Source organism: Phalacrocorax aristotelis, chromosome 4 (assembly GCF_949628215.1).
Source record: "Phalacrocorax aristotelis chromosome 4, bGulAri2.1, whole genome shotgun sequence".
Classification (NCBI taxonomy): domain Eukaryota; kingdom Metazoa; phylum Chordata; class Aves; order Suliformes; family Phalacrocoracidae; genus Phalacrocorax; species Phalacrocorax aristotelis.
This window is the reverse complement of record NC_134279.1, coordinates 44,681,785-44,705,787: the sequence shown is the minus strand read 5'-3', so window position 1 is coordinate 44,705,787 and position 24,003 is coordinate 44,681,785. Positions and strand designations below refer to the sequence as shown.

The window sequence follows — 24,003 nt, the reverse complement described above, 5'->3', positions numbered from 1 at the left end:
CCAGTAAAACCTACTAAGATGTCTAAACATTGAGATCTATCATACCTTTCAATTTTTGTTCAATAAAGAGCTGAAAAGAATGAGTAAGCTCTAAAATGAAAGCATGAAGTCATTCAGACAACAATCAAACACTCATTTTATCAAGTACGCCACAGTTACCTTTGCTGCATTTTGATAGTCAAATTGCCAAATTGGAGACTGATTTCAGGGATTTAATTACCTCACTTAAATTCTGGTTCCCTTTCCTCCTATATTTCTTGGACATCCCCTTACAGCACTGGGGCTCTGCAGGGACATATTTTCCAATGCAGACTCTCTGCATGAGACTTCTATAACTTTAGGGATCTCAAAGTTAGCGTATAGTCTCCCCCTATCAACAGAGAGTAAACGTGTTTTATGGACGTCCTAAAGTAAGTGCCAAAGAAATGGAGAATGACTTCTCCTTTGGAAGGGGCCTATTGCTCTTCATTGACTGAGATGGGCAACCAGACATTTGGCTTTAGAACCTTAATTCTGGGACCACAAAAGGAAGGTGAGATCCTCTTCCATTTGTTTTACACTTTCCGGGTGTGGTTAGTTTTGCTGAATATCTGCCCACACATGACTACTGTTGAAAACAATTGTAATTCTCCTTTTGGATTTCACATTCTTTGGCCCCGTGTGAGTCTGTGAATGCTGGCATGATGTAAGAAAAATATAAAGGCAACGGTGCCCTTGAGGCATCCTGGCATTTGCATGAATTTGGGGATTTCTGTGTATTGTGGAGGCTGGAACAAATACAGTTCAACTGATGAACTGAAGAAAAGGTCAAGCAAGCAGAAACTTTATTTTTTGAATCTTTGCCTGGTAAAAATTAGTAGAAATAGCCTGTAAATTTCTATTTTTAAGATAAACTATCCTTTTAATGAAAGAAAGCAGTTAAATGTGCTTTGAAATGTCAAACTGGCAGCTCTGTTTTGTTAAAATCAAATGGTTTGGCTTTGCATCTTAGGAGGTGGAAAAAAAGGAGTTTGCTTATAAGGTCAAGTGTTCAAGCCAACCTGAAAGAATGAGTAGTGTTATAATTACTCCCACTGCTGTTCAAACATGAAGCTGACTGATGAACTGAGCCTTCTTGATTATGAACTTTGATATTGTATATTTAGGGTAAGCTTTTGAAAATTCACCGAGTTTAGTCCCAGCTCTTTTTGACCTTGACTGAGAATAGAGTGAACTCAGAAAGTTGTTTTATTCCTACTGGCACTCAGCATTATTATTTAACAAGGCATCTGTTACATAGTTTAACTAAACAATAGGTCACACAATAAATATGCAGAAAAACCCTTGAAACTACTGTACTGTAATGTCTAGACTTTGAAGTTCAGTTGGGGAAAAAAAGGAATACACTTTTCCTCCATAGTTTTAAAACTCAAATGATTTTTCAAGACCTCCTATGAACGTTAACAGCCTCGTTATTAATATCAGTACATGAATACATTTCTTTTTTATCTGAGTTAGAGAGTCCTATATTTTTGGGAGAAATCATTTATGTGCATGGATAAGAGCAAGAAAAGGAAAATTTACTTATAAAAATCAGATGTGATTTGAAAGGAACCTATTAAAATATAAAAGGATATAATTACAATTAATAATTGCTCCTAATTCCCTCTGGCTGCTTTGAAGATTTCAGTGCAAACTGCGGACTATAAACATATAGCCTACCAGGTGAATATAACACTCATTTCAGAACCATGTTGAAACAAATATCCCTTTGGACTGTTTTAATTTTTATGTAATTTTACCAGCTAGAATGCTAGAACTCCAAAGATCCACCAGTAAACATCTATTTTTGTTATAAGAGATTAGAGAGTTACTTGGAGTAACCCAAGAGCAGAAAGTGTGTGGTGCAGCCGTCTGCTATCTGCAATCCCTCATAAGCATAAAAATGCTTTTAAAACTATAATATAGCTTGTATCATCTCTCTTGTGGCTGTCTTTGTGGCAGGCAGCAGCAGTGCCATGTAGTTTGGGTTCACTGAGCTTCACCAGGTGCTCTGACAGTCTGACCTCCTCTGTACCTCCACAGCTGGGCCAGCTCAGAGCCCAGCACCAGTGCATTCCCTCATCCTGCAGACCTTCTGCGGCACAGGGGCTGCTCCTGACTGGTCCCGTCTCATGGGAACAGTAAAGTAAGATGGCAGTATGACCAGGATTTTTTCTGTCCTGTTTAGGTGAGATAGCTGTGAGCGGCCCTATAGTTATATAAAGGGACTAGAACACAGTTATGACTAACCTGCTGAGGTTACTAGGGAGGAAGAACAAAATCTGGCTCCAAAAAAAGGTGATGACAAAGCTGGCTTTATGACCACCCACAATTTTAAAGCAGAAAAGGTAAGCAAAGGTAACTTCCAAACATTATTTTAATGTAATAATCCACATTTTAGGACCTTTTTTTTTTTTAATAAAATACCTGAAAATTTTGGCTTTTTTGTTTTATATGCTTGTGTGTCTACCTCCTCCTTCTCTATCCGGATCAGCTGGTTACCCTGGGAAGATGCCATCGCTGCAGGGAGTCTTACTAAGAAGCTGGGGTTGTTTTTAGTTTTGAATACACTCAGGCTTATATTCATTATCAATAGAGAAGATTAGGTTGAGTTCCACAGCTGGAACCTACTACTGAAAATGGTCTGTTGCTCTACCCTTTGCACTTAAGAGTTTTACGCTGGGACAGATTAGTTGAAGTGTCCCCGTGGAGTATAGCTGTAGGTTTGTGATGGGATAGGAATTTTGAAAATAGATTAGGCCCAGCATGCTGCCCGCTTTTTAGATCAGTTGTAGCTGCTTAAATTCAGGTTACAGAGATAAGCAACCATAAGGACGACGGATGTGCTGTACTGAAGGCTGCTTTGCCCAGTGATGATCTGGTTCTATGTTACATGCACCAGCTGCCTAGCCTAGCCTGAAGTGCTGAAAGTCAAGAGACTGGCCAAAGGAGATAGGTTAACAGGTTGTGCTGAAAGGTAGAAACAGTCAAGAACTGGTCTAAGAATGTCTCTTAGTACATAAATTCATTAATGATAAGGGGGGAAATTAGCACAGCTTTCACTATATCCACTATATCACAGGGAACTAGATCTGTGTCACCCAGTGTTGAGTGCTTAGGAAAATGAAATTTCCTGGCCAGACAGTGAAGGAAGGAATTGCTTGCGGCCTCTGATGCAATCTGCGTATCAATGCACCTTTGTCCTTTAATTCTTTGTCATTGCCTTTTTTTTTAAGCATTGGAAAATGAAAAGGTCAGGGATTGAATTTTGAATTCTTACAGATGGTGGCTTCTCATTCTTCTGGTTTTGTGCCCAGGATGTATCCTTATGTCTGATAGTAACAATAACACTCTTGATTCAGCACAAATCATACAACTTTTTGAAGGGAACATGTTATGTTTTTTATTAAGCAATTGTTTAGCAGAGAACAAAACTTTCTTAGTAACCAAGTTAAGCATGGTGCCAATTCAAACTATTAGTAATGGTAACTTCCTGACCAAAAATTAGTATGTAGCTTTCTTATTTTGCTTTGTCTTATCATTTGTTAAAAAAAAATTAATCTGCTGCTTTAGTGTTTTTCTGTGATATGTATCCAAAAAGCAGATACATGGTTTTTTGTTTAGATTTTTTTTCTTTTTAAGGTGGAATGATTAAATCTAGTTTCAATGGTGATGGCAATAGCACTCTTTATTCATTTCATTGTAGGTTATAAAGAATATTTTACAGATTGCATTTCCTGCGTACTTTCTTCCAACCCTATCTGCTGGACTGACTTCTGGAGCAATAATGATGTGTAAAAGCAAGTATTTTTGTTATGACTAAGTATACATGGTCTGAACATGAGACCAAAAGACAAGAACAAATTTACTTTGTGGTTTGGACCTGAATCAATGAGAAATTGATTTGGTTTCCGTCAAAATATAAGAAATGTCCTATTGGCTCAGACAAGCCATCCGTCTAGACTGTCTATCTAGTTTTCTGTCTCTAACAGTTGCAATTGAACATGCTATTTAGGGAGAGCACACAAGACTGTCTGCTTCTGCAGTCCATTTCCTGCATGTTTTTCCAGCGTCTGTTCATTGAATTAGGTATGCAATGCCTCTACTCCTACCTTTTTTTTGGTATCAGTTTATGGTCCTCATCTCCATTAATTTGTCTGATCCATTTTTAAACCTCACAGTTGTCTGCCTTCAACTTCTCAACAACAAATTCCAGAGGTTCGCTACCTGGTGTATTTTTAAACTAAACTCCAACTATTTTCATCACTGTGAAAAATGAAGATAGGCCTGAGCAGGAATCTCAGATCCAAATGTCCCCACATTTTGGCATTTTTGGCTTCTGAATTGGTAAGACAGGCTGAATCAAACCCTGTACTCTGAACCAGCACTTCAGGAGGGAAGTTTCGACCTTCAGCCAAACCTTGCAATAGGTCACTAACAATGCTATTGCTGACCACAAGGAATCAAGGGCAGCGTAGGTGGAATACACCTTTACTTGATTACATTTACAGATGAGACCTAGCTAGCAAGGACAGCACAGACAGGTAGGCTTAAAATTGGAAATAATTTCAATAAAGTCAAGAAATTACTCCAAAAAAAAAAAAAAAAAGGAGATAGTCGATACTGTTCTGTTGCAAAGTGCGAGTGCTCCGTTTATGTTGGAAAAGTCAGATCTACAGCTGCAGGAAAGGGAATATCTGGCTGGATAGAAAATCCTCAAAAAATATCCAGGAGTTACAGCTGATTGCAAGCTGCACGTGAATCTGCCTAACAGGCAAATACCATGTGGGAATGTACATGGCAAGGAATGGGTTGGGTTTTTTTTGTTCTGCTCCCATTAGTTCTGCACAACACAGGTTAGTTTTGAAGTACCCTTTTTCAGTGTTGGGCATCATCTTTCAAAGAACCCCTAGATCGACTAAATATTATTCAAATGACAGTTATAAGGATAAGCAGACCTTTACAAAATAAAAACCTACACAGAAATGATGGAAAAAACCTGATCTTATTTAGCTTAAAACAAGATGGCTAAGGAAAGAAGGATAAATGTTCAAATATGTAAAAGTCTATATTACGTAGGAGAAAATAATTGATTTTTGTAAGGAAAACCTATTAAATAATAAAGGAAAATGAGGATCCTAATCAGTAATAATCAGTAATGGGCTTGGAAATTAATTTGTCTCAATACTGTCTGACAATTTTTTGAAGTTTTAATACTTCAGCAATTTGCATTTGAAGGGTTTGGCATATTCTTAATTTTGAGAACAGCAAAATATTGAACAGAAGGTTTGAAGCACTGAAAAAGCACGTGGGGGAATGCAGCAGAATATGTATGACTGAAGAGAGGTATGCAGGAACAAAGTTAGTGGAAACTGCATCTCTTTATAGACATAATTATTTCTGCCATTGTTTTAGCAATTATATAGAAATGTCTCTTGAATTGATTGAGGACTGGTTTGTTTTGTTGGCATTCCAAAGTTTTATAATTGGGGAAAAAGATTCTGAATACGTTCTTTATCTTGTAGATTGCCACTTGGAAGACTGCTGCAGGAAGGTACGTGAGATGATAAGCTTTTGTGTGTGTAGTGGTCGTGTGCCATTAAATCTTAATAAGTTTTCTTGACTCTAAATTTGGTTATACAGTGACATGGCTTCAGTTATACACAGTTTTGATTGTGCTCAGCTTTCAGTTAAGAGGCAGCATAAATTTGCAATCAGCCATTTTATTGTTTATAGTCGGATGCTATAACAATGAACAACATCACTACGTGGAGAGGTTAATTAGTGCACATGACGCTAAATCAGTGCTTTCTGCATACGTGGGAATTAAAATTATGGTAAAAAGAAAGATCCTAATGTAAGACAGCTGAATAAAATGTGTGCTAAGGCTTTCTCCGTTCTAAATTTAGGGCAGCTTTAAAGATATGTGCTTTGCTTTGGGTCATTCAAACACTTTTCTTGAGATGCTGCCTTGTGCTGTCCATTGTTGCATCATACTAACCCCTTATTGTTGCAAGGGTCTTTTGCTATTGCAGTCGTCCAGTCGTAGCATAGAGAAATTCTGATGTTAGATGCCAATAATCTTGATTTTAACAGTTTAGAAAGAGAATCCCTGAGAACTAAGAAATATCAGTAATCCTGTAATTCCTGAATATCAACTACTATCAAAGGGCTGGAGACTAAGGACTCTTGCCTTGTTAATTAATTTTCAAGAGGGATAAACTTTTATACCAAATGAAGGAAAAAATTCTAGATAATAAAGTGCAGGTTGCTAGGTCAAGCACTGCAGAAGACGATTTTGCAGCAGTGATGATGTTCTCATTGAATTAATGTTATTTTTCCTGGCAATATTTTTAGAGAAAATGAATGGATAAAGCTATGTTTCAGGATCCCTAGCTGGAGGCTTGGTGTAGAACAGTTTCCCATGGGTTAAGTTTTATAGTGAGGATGCCTGGTCAAAGTTAAGCAAAAGATTTCAGTTGCTTTTGATGAGCTTCAAGCCACCATGCTTAGATCCTTTTTTAGGATCATATAAGGAAATACTAAATGAGGGCCTGTACAAAAAAAGACATGTTTTTAAATCTGTTTCTGAGGAAGGCCATTATGCACATGATCAGTAAAACGGCAGTACTCCTAAATGTTTCCACTAAATCCTATATGTTTTATGTGAAGAGAGGGGTTAAGGAGAGAAGTGGACTACAGCCTGAAATCCACTGTACCATCCTTTTTCAGTAGCTAAGTCTTCTCGTCCATAGAACTGGTTACTCCAAGTGGATAAGCAATATGATAAGAAATGTGTAATAAAACTTGGGATTGGAAGATTCAACTGGCAGAAAATGCATTAGTAAGCAGTTGTTCTAGTGGTTTGGCACTGACTCTGAAATGCCTTTTCTTATTCTTTCTTTTTTCCCTATACATATCAGGCTCATGTACAGTATTTACATAGGACTTTGATATTTAAGACACTGATCAATATCCAGGGCTTTTTTCCCCCTGTGCTTTTAAGCATTAGAGGAAATATGAGGGAGTCCTATCATCTGTAGAGGAACTAAGGACTGAAGCTTACTACAGTGCCTTCATCTTTTGTAATGGCTCGAGAATGGCACTTCCATAGTCTTTGGAATTGCTGCACCCAGGGAACGATGGTTTCTACCTTCGAGATTTACATTAAATATAAATTCCACTTATTTGTTAAATGCCACACAAGATTATGTGTGTTCAAAAAAAAGCAAACCATGCTATCTGTAAATTTAACTCTTGGGCATGCCTCTATACATCTATTTAAGAGTGGAATGCAAAGGAGACTGGTTTGACTCAAACACAAATGTTTAAATATAAGGAGAATGGAAATTACACTCCGTGAAAAGAAAACATTTAACATTTGCATTTAACTCTACAATAAGGAAATAGACCAAATTACAGTAGCATGCTACTGATTTTTCTTGCTGCTATTGACACTTTTCTATTGCCCATTCTCAGCTCGCATTTCTTATAGTGGCTCCTCTCTGACTTTTTGTACTGCTAATGAATGGAGATGATGGGAAACAGGTATTGAAACACATCCATGTTTCAGAAGCAGAATATATCAGAAAGGAGCCTCCTGGGTATTTCTAGACACAGGAGAGGAATGTGCTTTGCAGATGTATGTTACACCAACTTGAACAACAGAATGGCATCTGGGGTTTTTTATATGCAATTCTAAACATCAGGACAATTCATTTGAAGGAATCTTACATCTGACAGAAAAAATTTCCTTTGTTTGTCAATAGTAGCCATTGTTGCCATCGGAAGATAACAGGGCAAGACCTAGACCTGTATCTCTACACTGTTAGGGATATCTCTTAGTCATTTGTGTTTATAAGGTCAGTCCACTCTCAGTATTCTAAGTGCCACTTAGAACTTTAAATTGATTGTCCTGTAGGCTGATTTCTGCTTGATTTGAAGACCAGAGGAGAAATATTAATTATTAGGTGGTGGGGAAAGGAGAAAAGATTTTTAAATCAGTAAACCTTTAAATTAGCCATCTCTTATGGGATGGAAAGAAACACAGCCTGAATTGAGGAAAATCTTAGTGTCCCAGAGCCAATGGAATATTTATTTGGTTGTAAACAGAAGACAAAAAGTACCATAGATTTCAACCACTTTATTTTAAAAACCTTGTGATTAGGCTATGACTCAAGGCACTACGACTATGGTTACTGGCTTTCAATTATGACACTTTAAACTTGCTATACAGAGCAGTTGGTGGAAATGCTTTCTTGCATAAAAGCCTTTGATCCTGTGATGGATGTTCTATGAATTGGGAGGGGGAAAAGGGACAGAATGAAAGTGCTGGGGAACTGGGGAAATAAATAATGAACCCAGCTGATATTATGATGGCACAGCAGGAGCAGTATGTTCCATCCTGCTCTGTGATTTAGTTACGGGGAGGCGCTTCTTGCGTGGCGCTCCGTTATTGAAACAATATTATCTGTGCATGATTTGTCAGGCGGGTTTTATTAATGTGCTGCAAAAGATCTTGCTTTCTACACCAGTCTGTGATGTTTCTGGGAGATTTTTAACATGTTTAACAGTAATGCGGTGTTTCTATTTAGATGGGTTTTGCATCCTGGACTATGCTCTCTTCAGGCTTTAATCCCATGCTTTGATCTACAGCACTGTTAGGGTCCACTGAAGAACAACAGACTTTTAATTTATGTACACTATGTTATATCTTCATAGCTGTTCAGCTTGACTTCTACTACTGTTTTTGCTTCATCGCTTTACTGTGTTGTGAAGATGTTTAAAAAACTGTTAGTGCTTTATTAACTTTCTAGTAACTATAAAAACTTTTAAAATGCAGCTCTATTTAAACTTTAGATTTCGTTCTGATTGCAAATGCAGTGATTACTTCCTAGCATCAAAACAAATTATTTGTGTTAGCAGCAAGCTGCCATACCATCCTGAAAATGATAAGAAATAAATCAAAAAGGACAGGAGGTACCTAAAGGCCTACTAGAGACACCTTTATGCATAACCCCCAGAATGTCAGTCCCTGAATAGTTACATAATGGGATTCCCAAAGAAGAATAAGAGCAATGTAACATGAGCAGACTGCCAGCACCCAGCCAAGGCAGTCAGGGATCTGCCCCCACAGTTCATTCCCATACAGTCTTGTTACCAAAAGACGTATAGAAGTGATGCAGAACAACTTCAGAAGCTTCCTAAATATTTACACAAGGTTCAGTAATGCTGTTCACACCGAGCAAAAATAATATAACAGGGAATATGACTTTTTCCTTTTGCATAGCTGAGATTTCAACAGGCTGTAGTGTGTTACTTTGTTAGCCATGCGCAATCTCTTTCAGTTTTACTCTTTGACTTTTTTTTAACTTTTAAGCAGTTACACTGTAACTAGCTGCTATCTAGGCTCTGTTTTATTTAGGGCTGTGAACCGGGTGTAACTTCTGTTCAAAGATGTCTCCACGATGTCATTGATAGGAAGGCTACAAATAAATACAGTACTCTCTGGGGCACTCAGAGAGTTTCTAAAATGGCAAAATCTTTCCTGTTTGGCCATAAGAAGCTACAAGCCTGCTATGCTCTCCCAACACTGCTCAACAAGTAACTGATTAGGATTAAGGGAAATTTTCTTGCACGATTTCAGACAGGCTCCGTGTGCTTTACCCTTCGGCTTCAGAGCCGCATGGAACACGCCGTCCGCGTCGCTTTCCCCTCGGGGCAGGGACCTACGGCGGGCTTCATCTCCGTGGAGCCGAGGCTCGGGGCGGGACGAGCCCGTGCCCCTCGGGGGTGTGCGGGGGCGGCTCGGGCCTGCTCGCCTCGCCTCTCCTCCCCTCCCCTCCCCTCCCTTCGCCTCCCCTCCCCTCCCCGGCACAGCCGCGACGCGACCCAACCCGCCCGGCCTTTTGCCCGCGGTGCGGCGCGATCTGCTCCCCGGGGCGCCAGCGCAGCGCCGGCGGCAGGCGGCGCCGCGGCAGCGGCCGTAGCAGCGGGAGGAGGAGGAGGAGGAGGAGGAGGAAGGTCGCCGCCGGCCCCCTCTCGCCGCGCGGCGGCGCAGGCAGAGGGCGCTTTCGCCATGCGCGGCCCCCGCCGCCTCCGCGCAGCCCCCGGCCGCGCTGCCGCTGACAGGCGCCCGCAGGGACCTCCGTGGCGGGCGGAGCCGAGCCCAGCCAAGCCGAGCCCAGCCGAGCCCCCCGGCGCGGCCCGGGAGAAGGGAGCTCCCCGGGTGCAGGCGGCCACTCGGTCCCGCTCTGCCCCTCGCGCTCTCTCTCTCCCTCCCTCCCCCCCCCCCTTCCTTCCCTCCTCCTCCTCCTCCTCCTCCTCCTCCTTCTCTCTGCGCTTTCCACCTCCCCTGCTCCTGAGTGAGCGCGGCCTCGGATGTCCGGTTTCCTGGTGGGTTTTTTACCTGGCAAACTCCGGATAACTTTGGTGAGAATTTGCAAAGCGGCTGGGAAAGTTGGGAAATCCCCTGCAGGCGCCTAGGAACTGCTGCTACCGCATCTTCTCCATCGCACGGATTTTACTGCCTTGGATACTGCGAGGGGAGGGAGGGGGGAGAGGAAGCGAAGGAGCCTCATAATTTCGCCTGCATTCTTCCAAGTGCCCCGCGGCCCCGCTCCGCGCCCGCCCTGCCGTCTGTGCACAATGCACTTGCTGGAGGTGCTCTCCCTGGGTTGCTGCCTTGCTGCGGGCGCCGTGCTGCTGGGACCCCGGCAGCCGGCCGCCGCCGCCGCCTACGAGTCCGGCCAGGGGTACTACGAGGAGGAGCCCGACGCGGGGGAGGCGAAGGTAAGCCCCGTGCCCCCGCTGCAGATGCCACCTCGCCGCCGCAGGCATGCGGCTCCGAGTCCCTTTGAACGGACCGCTTGGAAATCCCACCGAGGAGAATATTTGGAGGAAGCCTTTTTAAGTGGGGGAAGGATTTGTTTAAGTAGGGGGAAAAAAATTCTGGTGTTTCAGGGTCGCTGGAAGGACGGTTGCAGGGGGAACAACCGTATTTACGAAGAAGCGGAAAACACCTGATCGGTAGGGGCAGCCCGAGGGCTCTGCTCCTGCCGTGGTGCTGGGGCTGCCCGGCGGGCAGCGCTCCCGGTGCCGGCTCCGGTGCCGGCCGGGGCTCGGGCCGGGCAGCGACCCGCGGGCTTCAGCCGCTCCCGGCCCTGGCGCCGGCAGCTGGGGCGCGACCCGCGGGCGGGTCGAGCTGCACCCCGGGCCGCTCCGGTGCGGGCGAAGCTGCGGGGTCCTGCAGCGGGCTGGGACGGGCAGAGCCGGGGGGCGCGGGAGGGGGGGCTGAGGAACGCTCGGGGAGCAGCTGTGCACAGGAACGAAGCGGCGAGGGAGGCGTGGGGGGACGAGGACAACAAAACCCGAGACTTTCCGTTTGTTGCAAAGTCTCTTGGAGTTATTGGCGCTTTGGATGAGTTGCTGCAGCGTGACAGAGTTGACGGGAGGTGTAAGGTGACGCTCGAGTCTGAAAACTTTCATTTTGCCCAGCGCACGGTGAAGATTTGGGGCTTAAATGCTTAGGTTCCAGTCACTAATACTTCCAATTCTGTGTTAATTTTTGCTTGCATAGGAAGTTCCGTCATGTAGAATTCAGCTACCTTTGGTACTTGTGGTTTTGCAGTTCCCAGTAAGCTGATGCATAAAAATGATGCATAGTATGTGGTTGTATAAGCATGTGGCGTTATTAGGAAGACCTTTGATGTCTGAGCTTATGACAACTCTTACTTAGACTCGTCTCGTTGTTTTGAAGATTTCTGACATACTTATTGAAAGCAATCATGACCCAGCTCATTCATTATTCATTTCAGTATGGGGCAAGGGAAAAGTGTGTGGATTAAAAGTTAAGCTGATATTCTGATTATTTTTTTTTCCCCCTGTGCCGTTTATTTTACTGAATAGAAGTTTGGGAGACTTTACTGTAACTACATGGGAAGTCAAGTTTTGATAGTGTACATTAGCTGAACTTATTTCAGGTATTCAAACTGTTGTAGACTATATATTCACAGAATTCATGCTTTTCATATAATGTTCTGCATGGAAAATGTTGCTAAGTATACTGTAGTCTCTCTTTAAATAGTTTTATTACAGACGGTTGCTTACATTGCAATGTTCTGAACACTAGAGATGATATTGTTTAAAAGTTTATGAAGTATTTTTCAAACTTAAGTAGGAACATAAAATCAATTCAGCTGGTTACTCTTATGGCTTACACTGTTTATAAAAAAAGTGCAAAACTTAGTGAAGGGTAAAAATACCTCAATTCTTTCCAGCCCATGACTGTAAGTCAGTTATTTACTGGGCGAAACTGGTGTTTGAGTTGTAAAGCCTCAGAACAGCTTATGCTGAAAAGGTAGAAAGAATCCAAACTGGAGTACAGCGCACACGATGTACGCCTAAACTGCTGAGGTAGAACAGCTGAAGATATTTTCCTGAGTGATGCTGTACGTTCCCATGCACGTGTTGCGAACAGTCACTCTGCTTCTCGAAGAAATGTCAGAGTCTTTGGGAGCTGCCACTGCAGCGCATTGTGCAGAAGTGCAAGTGCTCCCTGGAAAAGGGAACTGTCAGCAAACCAGAGGAAGCGGGAAGCGAGTGGGATAGCATGTGTTAAGCGATTACGTTAACAAAAAAAAGGGGTTTTGTGCCTGACTACTGGTGAGTAGTAGGGAGAGAGAGAGAGAATTACTTTGGATCCAAGTAGACTTAGTCATGTTGGAAGTCTCTAGTTGTGAGTTTGTTGCTTTTGCTGGAACTGTTTGAGTGAGTACTGTGTATATTTGTGCCTGTGATGAGAGAATGCAGAGATGAATGTCTGACATCATTGTGAAAGGATTAAGTAAGTAAACTGTAAGTAATTGTTTCAAGGGAAATATGATTATACTGTCAGTAAAAAGTCATCTGCTTGAAATTTCTTAACTTCAATGAAAAATGCATGATCATTTGAGTTTCTATTCATACATATTGTGCTTCCCCTGTTTTCACTTTCCATCCGTATGCTGTACTGCTGCATATTAACCTGATGCCTAAGTGCAGGCCGTGCAGCCTTTGGGATTAACTTTTTACGCAATAAATTTATTTCTCTTTGCTTGTATTTTAAGAACTTCAGTTTTAGAAACATTTTTAAAAGTGTGAATGAAGTTGAGGGTCCTGCAACATAGGAAGAAAAGCTGTGGAGAAAATAAGGGTATTGTGTTTTTATGCACATGAGTAAGTGTTACGTGTTAATCTTGTCCTAGAGATTTGCAGCAACTTGGAAGCGTTACAGATATAAATAGTAGTAGTTCTTCATACACAGCTCTTGCAAGGGCTTGTTCTGCAGCAAGTGGGCACTGATAAGCTTGTGCAACACTGCCTCCCCCCATTTTTTTTTTTTCAGCCTAAGGGTAAAGTTCATTATTTAACCAGTTTACAGGGCCCAGATTAATACTTTTCAGCTGAAGTGTCTGCTCAGTGGGATGGGAATGAATCCTGCCTGTAAATCGCCTCTTTCACATTTCCTGCATTACAAGGGGCTGCCTCATCTTCTTGACCCCCTTGCGGCTGCGCCCACCTCTCCCTGGCAGGGCAGGAGGCAGGGCAGTCCCTGGCTCCCTCTCTCTGTCTGGGTGGCCTGCTGGGGAAGACAACTTGGTATTTCAGTTCTATCTGCTTAAGGTGAGACCAGGGGAATCAGCCCTCCTGCCCCTGGAGTTCCCGTGGTTTGGCAGGGACCCACTGCCCAGCAGGGATGCTCGGGGCAGCTGCAGCAAGGAGAGGGTGAGCAGTTGTGCAACACCGGTGACTTGAAACTTTAGCTCCTTATACTGCCTATGGATATTTCAATAACTCTTACAAAGCATTTAGTGTCTGGCTCTTGTTCTTTAGGTAGTTTTGAACTGGGAGTGTGCGGTGAGTATATACTGTCTATCTGGGAGGGCAAAGGATTTAAATAAATAATTCTTTATTGTTTGTTTGCTGAAAGTTTCAAAACAAACTGGAGGGACTATGCGGGTGGTTACTGAAATGAAGGTGTGACAGTAGCATGTACCTAGACCGCATTACTGGTAATAGCGTAATAATAGCAGGAGTAGATTATTATGGTAACAATAATGGTAACAGTGGTATGCTAACAATAACTGGACTGAAGCCACAAGCTGGGAGGGTTTCCCGTAGCTGCACCTTCATTTTGTTTCATAGTCAAACCTTTAGGATTATGTGGCTATACAAAAGCAATATTGGTCAATTGTCCCACGTGGTTTGAAGACGTCTAAAACTATATGCAAAGACTCTTAGTTACCTATTAGAATGGGAATAACAAATGAAAATGTATTTGCCTGTTCTAAAGTGCATCCCTGAAAGTGGCATTGGGGCCTTGTCAGACTGACAGCAATGATGTACAGAACAGTCTTTGTGCTGTGATTTTGTGATTTGCTTTTTGCAATGAAAACAGGTGCGCTTACTTGAGCTCCATTTATCTTGGATGCTATCTCAGCTGAGACGCCTTTTTATTACTATTATCTTAAATCTGACCTAATAATAAAATGCTGTTAGTTGATGGCCAATGGGCTTTAAATACTGTTAGTGTTGTGAGTGGGAGGGAAAGCAGTGTGTCAGTTTCTGGGGTTTCCTCCTGTTGCTGTATCTTGATGGTGTTATCTCAAACCCATCGGTTTTACGGCCACCTCTAAGTTTATGAAGTGTTCCTTACTCTGCGTTGTGATGTTACGTGCACTGAGGAGAGATGAGGCGAGGTTTGCTGAAAACAAGCATAAACCTCACTCCCAGTAGTCAAGCAGTGCTAAACTGAGCAGGCAGGGACAATGTTTTCCCTGCTGTTGCTGTTTTGTCTGCTGCAACTTTCCTTTTCGTGTGTGTAGCCACTCTCCTTTTTTTCAGACACAAACACAGACACACACAAAGATGCCGTCTTTTTTTAGAAGCATGATTTGTATCAGATACAATGGGATGAACATAAGTAATATAGTATGACCAATTATGAAGACTGAGCAATGCTTCTGCAAGCATAATTATTAAACCTTGGCCTGGCCTTCTGTGTGAGTAGAGTACAATACTAAGCTGTAAGACGGCACTTTCTACTTCTTGGCATTCCTGGGTATCTCGTGTAAGCTCACTTGTGTGTCTGTGAGGGATATCACGGGATTGCTGCTGACAAATAACGGCACTTCTGAAGGTTCTAAGAAAGCTTTGGGGTTCACTTTAAGGGCAGTGTTTGGAGGCTTACAGAAACATCCTCTCAAAAATATTATTTTTACACTCACTTAGGTTCAGTGCACATTTAAACTCTTGCATGATCTTCAAGGGTGCGTGTCCGCTTATTTTAGCAAAAATAAACCAGGACTTGCTCTTCAGGCTGTTGTAGCTGAGGGTGATGGTAACGATCCTCTGCCATTGATACCCTGCATCCAGGATAGGAAGTCTGTCTAGAACCTTGTGTTCAGCTGCTGCTTTTTTGAATGTGGTCAGTGATTCATTAAAACAAAATGCTAGGAACAAAGGGAATCCAGCTGAAGTCAGACTGGTATCCTATCAACTTTAATATCCTCGTTTAATGTAAAAAATGTGCTACAGCTGTTTGTAGAATTAATTATAAGAAATTCCAAGCAAGTTTATTGTTTGAAAGATGTAAGCGCTTTCGAGGTCTAAGTTGCTTCTCAAGAGTTTTATGCTTGGCAAGGTGTTGAATTTTTAGTGAGTAGGATAGGTATGATTGTTTTCATTATCTATTATTAACATTCAAACCCTCTTTTTTAATCCCATCTATCTTCCAACCTGAGTGATACATTATACCAGTTTTCCCTCCATATATATGTGTATCTGCTTCAAAGGCACTAATGGCTGCATAAATTGCAACAGAATTTTAATTTAAAACATTGATAGCTTAGGGGGACCATAGGGGATTGATTGTTGAATTCCTATTGTATATGAATTTGTCAACTTGTCTTCCTTGTTTTGTGTTTTTCTGTCACCAGAAGTTTTTCTGATGACTTAATATTTGTGTTACTGGATTTTTTTTCCCTGCTTTATTACATTTCAGATTTTAGTTAGGAAATAGCTAAACTGTAAGTCATTTATTCTTCTACTCTTCCATTGTAATCATTGTAAAACAATCCCTCTAGCTCATTAGTCATTTGTTTTTTCTTTTGACATTTTCAAACTTGTCTAAGATGGCTATGACTCCCTACAAATATTTAGAGACTGCAGTTGCCAGTGGAGTGAACGAATGTTTTGCTAAGATGCTCCTATTTAGCCAAGTAACCAACGGGAATGGTGTTCCTTGGGGGAGGAGCAGAAAACACAGGAAAAACACCTCCTGATAACTGAAGGAAAGACACAGTAGTAGTTGGTATGTTTTGGCTATATTTTCATCTTTGGTGAGTATGGGTGAATGTGTAATTGTCCTAGATGTCGTTACTGAGGCAATACCTCTTCTGCAGGAAATTTTTGGGATCCTGGTTGTGGTTAACTTAAATGAAAAATGATTGCTCGGGCAGTTAATGACGTTCATTATCTGATACTGCCATCACCCTGAACCCTCTAGTACTCCATACTGTTCACGTAATGGCTTCATGTAGTCAGTGACAATTTTCAAATAGCCTGACCTCAAGGATGCAGATTAAAAATGGTTGGAGGGGTTTTGCATCCTGTTCCTCATTGAAGAGAGCAGGACTTTTTATCCTGGACGAGGGAAAATACTGGCAAAGAATTGGACAATTCTTGGAAGATACCAAAAGGCTGCTGAGGATCAGGGGACACGGGTGCTCCTCTCTGGTATCACAAGTGTGGCATCCCCTGTGTTGCTCTACCTGCTTGTAGCAGTGTTGTGAAATAAGTAATTTCAGGAAAAAGATATCATCTAGAACAAAAATACTTACACCACAAAATGGTTTAATTCTCTGACTTTCCTCATCCAAGAATTGCGCTTCACTGAGAGAGAGAAGAGGAATTCAGTGGAAGGGATTGCTTCTGAGAGCAGCTGCAGTATTTGGCTATTTCCTCTTTTTTTTTTTCTCCCCAAAGGAGATCCATAGCAACCCCCTAAACCCCCATGAGTGAAGATTTCTGGGATTTGTAAAAATTGTCAGAAACAGTAAGTATCCTACTAGACATCATTCCAAAGAAGGAAAACCGCTCTAGCTGTCCTTCAACTTTCTCCGACTGCAGAATTCGGCAGGCCAAATGTATTTTTGGTGGACTCCTCCAGCTGTCCAGAATGTACTTGCTGCATCAGTTGCAATATTTACAGCCAAGAGGAAAACTGGCCAAGTGAAGCCTCGCCCATTAGCTGCTGTCTACTTATGCATGTTTGTATAGACAGTGAAATATTTGGGGTTTGTTTGTTTCATGGGTGTTTTTGTTTTAAAATTGGCCAGCTGGTAAGTAACCTCTGCTGTCTGCTCAAGGACTAGTCTCATGAGAGAAACAAAGAGCAGCAGCTGTAGAGGTTGAGGTCTTTTATACTTCCAGGTCAACGTTAATTTTGGTAGGGCTGTATTATAGTTGTGATTCAGGTAAGAGCCGTTCACCCCTTTCCAAACAGGCAGCTAATGCTCATTGCCCTGCAAGTATGGGATCCATATACACTATAGAATCCATATATACAATCACGTGAAGAAAAGCTGGCAGATGTTTGAATTGTGCTGTCTGCAGATGGTGGGATCTGTGTTCCTGCTCTGCTGACTAGAATCCCAATTTCATGGGAGTATTGCAGGAAGGAGTTATGGGATCACTGAGGAAGCAGTGCGAGGGTGGCATGCACAAGGTCCCTTCTCTGGGCCCCCTGTAATCCAGAGCAAACCCAAATGGACACTGCTGTGAACCTGTTCTCCTGTTCATGGAGCTCCTAAGCGCCAAGTCTGGGATCTCTGGAGTTGGATTCACTTGCTGCACTTGAAAGCACTTGAACAAAGTTGAGCTCCAGGAGCTCTCCATGTAGGTGGTCTCATTTGTGCTATATGCACATTAAAGAAACTTTACATGGAGAAAGAAGAATATTCTGAAGAGTATAAAACATAAGGAAAGCCTCAGAAGTGAAGAAAACTCTAAGGAAAAACTTGCTTGAACAGCTTTGGTTTTGTTTGTTCCTTGAGAAGAAAAGGGAGATCATCTCTTGCCACAAGTCTTGGATGTAATCTTGAGATTTTTACTTTTTTTTTTTTAAATCTGTGTGTTTGGTTTTTTTTTTTAATGTTGCCTTTGGAGTTCTGAGAATTCACCAAAGTCTGTCTTGCCTAACAACTGCTAAGTATTGCAAACTATGCAACAGTTTTGTGGCTGCTGTGAATTGGAGACTAGGAGAATGCCATGAAAGTAGGTTTCTCTGGAAGTCAAAGCAAGTGTTTGTATTTTGTACCCCTAAAAGGATCGTTCATTGTTTGGTGTACTGCTGAGGATAAAATCTCTGCTCATTTGCAAGCTCACTATTACTTAGAGAACACCACTCCCGCTATTTCTTCTTAGAAGTAATGCAGAAAAGGACAATTACGTAACTTCAGTCATTCCAGTTATATGTACTTGTAACTGGCACACATGCACTTGACAGAAACACACGTTGCTTGTAAATGTCATAGTACCAAGCCTCTTAATGGAGACTGTATGTATCATATAATTTTTACAGGGTTGCTATTTATGGTTAGATTAACAGTGTAATTAACTAAGTAATTCCTCAGTAGGGAAACTAAGAAATAAACTTGTGAGGTAGCGCCTTATTGACGTTTGTCCCTTGCCTAGGGACAGATGTTTCCCAGTTAAAACAGAGCCTTAGACTTCCTCTTCACCCCACCCGCTCCCCAGCAAATCTTGCGTAACAGGCGGAGGGCTTCTGTGGTACAAACATGACCATTTACTTCGTTTCATTTTACTCATGTATGTCAATGTACTCATACTGAGAGTTCAATATCTCTTAGCTGTAATGATTTTTTAAAAATTTAGTTCCTTTATATCATTAATATTGAAATATCCTATGTTTTGGAGGAAATGAGACAATCTCAAAGATAAAAGATAATCTTTGAATTTAGAATTTTGATCCTAAGATCAAAGATAAAAGGCTTTCTCAAGCTTAATAATCGGCAGGCTTGCACTGTTGAATCACAGTAGATTCAGTAAACACGGAGAAGTGTTTTTTTTCCAGGAAGGAAGATAGTGATGGACAATTGTTTTGTCTTTCTAGTTGGGTGTGTTTCTGGCTGGTTAGAGAAGAGCAAAATGTTGGTCCCTATTAAAAGACCAAGAACACTGTTGTGCAGGCCACAGGGTACAGCTTTCAGGAGAACATTAACTCTGCTGAATATTGTACTGATGTGATTGAACATGGTGGGTATTGGCCTGCCTCCTTTGTAAAGTTTCATGGCCTTTCACAGTGGTTTCATCTAAATTCCCAGAGAGCAGAGAGGCCAAGAGGTTGGGCTCCAAATCAAATTCTCTGAGGGTCTCCTTGCTCGCTCACTGGAGTGTTAGTGATGCTGAGTTTGTGCCTTCTGCCTTGTGTTCCCAGGTGCACCCTGAGACATGAGAATGTGCTTTTTTTGAACACGCTGTTTGGAAATGGCTCCTCTTGTGGCTGAGGAGAGCCCAGTAGCTGGGCAGTTCCTGGCTGCCTCAGTGCAATTTCTTTTGCCTGCCAGGAATGCCATGTTAATGGTACCAGGCACGTGAGATTGTCCCCTCTTAGGAGGGGATTCACTGTGTGTGTGCTGAGGGAGGTGGGTTTGATGAACAGTCTGGAATCAGACTGAGATTGGTTGATAAAGGGCTGTCTCTGCAGTTAGAGTTCCCTCCAAGACTGTGGTGCTCAAGTCAAAGTAAACAGAGCCTCTACAACTAAAAAGTATGGAAAGTGATGCATGGAAAAAAAGGTTTTATTTTTCTTACCCAAGAAGACCTGCCTATTTCTGTCTGATCATCAGCTGTGAAAATGATGAGGATCTGTGCACCCTGCTCCAGGTGCACCTGCTCGAGCAGGGGGATTGGGTGTGATGATTTCCAGGGGTCCCTTCCAACCCCTACCATTCTGTGTTGTTGGTTTTTTTTTTTTTTTAATATTAATGAGAACCCTGCTTGCTTTTTTCTCCAGGTGGCTGGTCCGGTGGGTGATCAAATCACTAAAAACAAATGAAAGGAGTAAAAAGCTGTAGAGGAGTTGTGAGTACTTTCCTTTCCAAAATATCTGTGGACAGGCTGATAAGGCAGTAAAGGCATATTGAACCATGATTGTGGAGCAGGAAGTAGGGGAAGGAGCAGTGAAGGATTTTCAGAGGGCAGGACCATGCTTCAGAGGAAGGAAGAATTATGCTGTTCTATTGCATTAGGTAGAACTAAAGAATTAGACAAACTCTAAATTGAACAGTCATTACTAACCTGGATTAATAGCGTAGAAAGGCTCTTTGTAGTAATGAAAGTCTCTGAATATCTTAGCTGTTTCAGGAAATTAATGAAATTTTCAAATCCTCATCTCTTATGACAGACGGATGATCTGTATTTTTCCCTTGAGCCTGTAAGTTGCTGCTATAGTCCATGATTAGCTGGTTTATGGTATTTATTTTCAGTACTGAAGTCACGTAAGAGTAGAAGAATGGCTGTACCTGGTCAGACGAAATGCCTGGTTAGCCCTATATGCCCTATATGCCTGTATGCCATTTCAACAGTAACTAACACAGGCAACGTTGTTGGACAGCCCCTGCTGCACAAACACTGAACATGCACAGTGTGCCCCACTGATGTTGGAAACCTCGTGCACAGCACATGGTGAAGAGCAATCTGTCACACCTTCCCCCCAGGTGAAGGTTGCCCTTTGGCCATGGGCATGTCTCTTCCTGCAAGAAGACAGTACCCCCAAAAGTTTCTTTTTTTTTAACCTCTGTCCTGTGAGCTGCTCTGCCCGATTCCCCTGTGGGGGGCTGCTCGGGTGACATTCAGCCAATTTGTCCCCAAACCACCTCATGGACATGGCTTGGGACGTTCGTACTTCACTTGCTTTGTTTATTCACCTTTGCATCCCACAGACTATGTTCAGGAGAAGCCCTGAAACCCTGGTGTGTGAGTGTGTACCTGCTGCTCCTTCCTCGGCCAGCTGGGGACTTCAGCTGGAAAACCCAACAGCCAGGCATAGGATGTTCACAGGGTCCCCAGGCCCATTGTATTTTTCATAGTGAAAGGGCGACCATGGCAACATGCACCTGGCTACAGCCACTCTTCTGGCTCTTCCAGTACCTCTTAGTTAGTTTTTTTGCCTGGACTACTTCTTCTCTTTTTATTTATGGCCTTAACGTCCAAGGCCCTGCCAAATTACAGGACCTACTTGACAACCTCCTTCTAAGCAAAGAAATGGAAATTGTTGCTACATGCTGACAGACTGTTGGCAGCAGGGCAGCTGGTGGACTTCCTTGCCTTAAGTGATAAGGTGTGTGTGGGGATTATTTTGTTTTATTTAATAGCTTTCAGTTGACTTTTCTCCTGTGTTATCCAGGTGTTTATTGAGCCCACAGAAGTTTTGACATCAACACCTATCTGTATCAAGAAGTTTGGCTTTGAGTAGATGTTCAGTTTAATATATACAATAATAAATAAAAAAAAAAAAAGAAACCACATAAAAAGCCCCTAAACTAAAAGAACCATTCCCTTTCTTTTTCATGAACCTGACACCTGTCAGTTATGTATTAAACTTCCCCAGTCTTTATCCCAGACAAGGCAGGGAACAATTCTGTCCACGCCTTTTGTGGTTTTATTGAGGATTCCTTTCTATTGCTCATTTTCAGGCTAAATATCTTTCATTTATGTGACCTGTTTTTGTAATAAAGCTGTTCCTTAGCTTTGATCATCCTACTTCATACCTTTCTTAATTGTCTTTAAGACTGCAGAACAAGGAGAGGAAAGCCAGGAGTGCACACAGGATTCCGGATGTGGGACACCACGCGTGTGTGTAGGGACACAATGATGTTTTGTTCTCTTTCCTAATAATTCCACGTACATATTTATTTTAAAAGTGTCTTGATTGGAGAGTATTTTGTCAGGCGTGTATGATTAAAATGCCTCTTTTAAAGAACTGCCCATATTTATACTGAAGAACTGGATGGGGGAAGGCAATTATTACTACTTCATCAAAATTCACATAAAAGCTGTTAGGGGCCTGTTTCAAGGTGATGGATGATTATTTAACCTATGTGTTCATTATGCTTTGAATGTGTTGTTCTGCCTGCCACATGTGCACAGTGAGTTTTAATGGGACTAGCTATCTCCTGAGTTATAAACCATAAGATGTATATTTAACGTCTTTAATTACTTTTTTTAAGAAACGAGATGTGCTGTCAAAGTAATCTGTGAAATATGCCAGAAATCTTATAGAGGTTGTTTATACCTGTTAACATTAAGAAGTTACTGCCAGGTAAGATTTGTGAGAACTTGGTTATGTGTACTAACTAGGGCACTGGGGCAGACTAGTGGCCTGCCTAGACAAGTGTTTGGCCTCTGTCACTCTCAGCAGCATGTGCTGCTCTGCTTGGGGAGAACATTCGGGCTTAGTTGCATTCTCCAGTTCGCTCCTCCCATACCCTCCTAGCATCCACAGTTGTTGGACTGAGGATATTAGAGGACATGCCCCTGCCTCTTCCCTTCAGCTATCTTTTTATGGACTTCTTGTTCATGGATTTGTCTAGTTTTATATTGGAGACACCATGAGCAGTTAGATCCTGAACTACTTCATGCCAGAAGAGTGCCAGCTCAGGTGCAAGTGGAGCTTCTCTGATTTTGGTGACCTGTGATATCTGTAAAGACTTATTCTACAGCTAATATTATCTACTTCTCTCTTTGATTCTTGTGTGTTATGCAGGCACAAAAGTTATTTTCAGCATTTAGAAAATAAAACTTGCTGTTTATTTTGGTATCTGGGATATGTGTCATGAAATTTTAAAAGACCAAACTAAAGAAGAAATATGTTACTTAATTCTTTCATACTTTATTTGAATCAAATATAAATGCATTTTGTATTTTGGCCAGTCACAGGGACTGGGTCCAATGTCAGCTTCATCCCTCCATGCCACCCATTTTTGGTTGGTGGTTCTGTTTTTTAAGAGGTTACTTTTATTTTCCTCTTTAGACCTTTGTTACATGGTGTCTCTTCAGTTGATTTCTGCCTGTGGTTTTGACAGCTTTGAGCAGTATTTTCCCTCCAGGTCAGAATCAAAATCTGTAGCTCTTTTGAGCTGTTTATGGTGCTTGGAACCCTTGTTATGGATTTGTTTGTAGGCAATCCCATGTTCCAAATGCCGCTGCGTGAACACAGCTGCAGTGCCCTGAGTGGAGGGGTAAACCAGGTGATCCTGTCTTGTGCCTGATGCTCTACTCCATAGGCAGGTGGGGGAAGAGTTGCAGGTTTATTTAGTTGGAAGGTGATGGAGTTGGGTCCTAAACAGTTGGGTCCAAAATTTCCCTTAATTTCCCTTTCTCCTCTTACAGGAGGAGGGAGAAAATAAGGGAATTAAGGGAAACCCTTCAGCTAAGGATTATATAATGTGAGCTTTAGCAGCTATCTAGCGTTACTCCCTTAGAAACCTCTGTCTTCACCCAAAGACAGTTAAGTCCTCTAGGTTTGGGTTTTTTTCCCCCCCTTGCATTCATTATTCCTCCTTCTTTGTGGTGTTGGGACACTTTCTTCTCCCTCACTAGAGAAGTACCATGTGCTGCTCTGAGGAATTTATGCGTCTTGCAAAGGGTCCCCCTGAGGCATGTATGTTTAGATCCTTATGATTATCTTAGAGATATTATCTAACAAGTAATATATTTAATAAAATTGAAGTTGTTCTGGATGATAATTAGGTTTTTCTTCTAAATATTTGTTCCACATTTGTGCTAACCTATTGAATTTTGCTATTATTCTGCGTATTCTTTATTACAACTGTGAAGACTGTATTAAGCTTTGATTTTATTCTTTCCTTCCGTAAATAACATACACAATGGATTCCTCAAAACCTGTTACATTCTTTA

General features: G+C 41.8%; 1 protein-coding gene and 1 long non-coding RNA gene across 2 annotated transcripts in view; one reads left to right on the top strand and one right to left on the bottom strand.

Annotated features, from left to right (window-relative positions):
• Positions 1–10,619, bottom strand: part of LOC142056434 (uncharacterized) — a 33,159-nt gene extending 22,540 nt beyond the window's left edge. Inside the window, exon 1 of the long non-coding RNA XR_012660334.1 lies at positions 10,430–10,619. This is a non-coding gene — a long non-coding RNA (uncharacterized LOC142056434). The remainder of the gene's footprint in view (positions 1–10,429) is intronic.
• VEGFC (vascular endothelial growth factor C) overlaps positions 10,162–24,003 on the top strand; it is an 82,026-nt gene continuing 68,184 nt past the window's right edge. The window contains 3 exon segments of the mRNA XM_075091173.1: positions 10,162–10,492; positions 10,495–10,579; positions 10,581–10,812. Of these exon segments, the coding sequence (XP_074947274.1) occupies positions 10,402–10,492; positions 10,495–10,579; positions 10,581–10,812 (408 nt within the window). The 5' untranslated portion in view covers positions 10,162–10,401.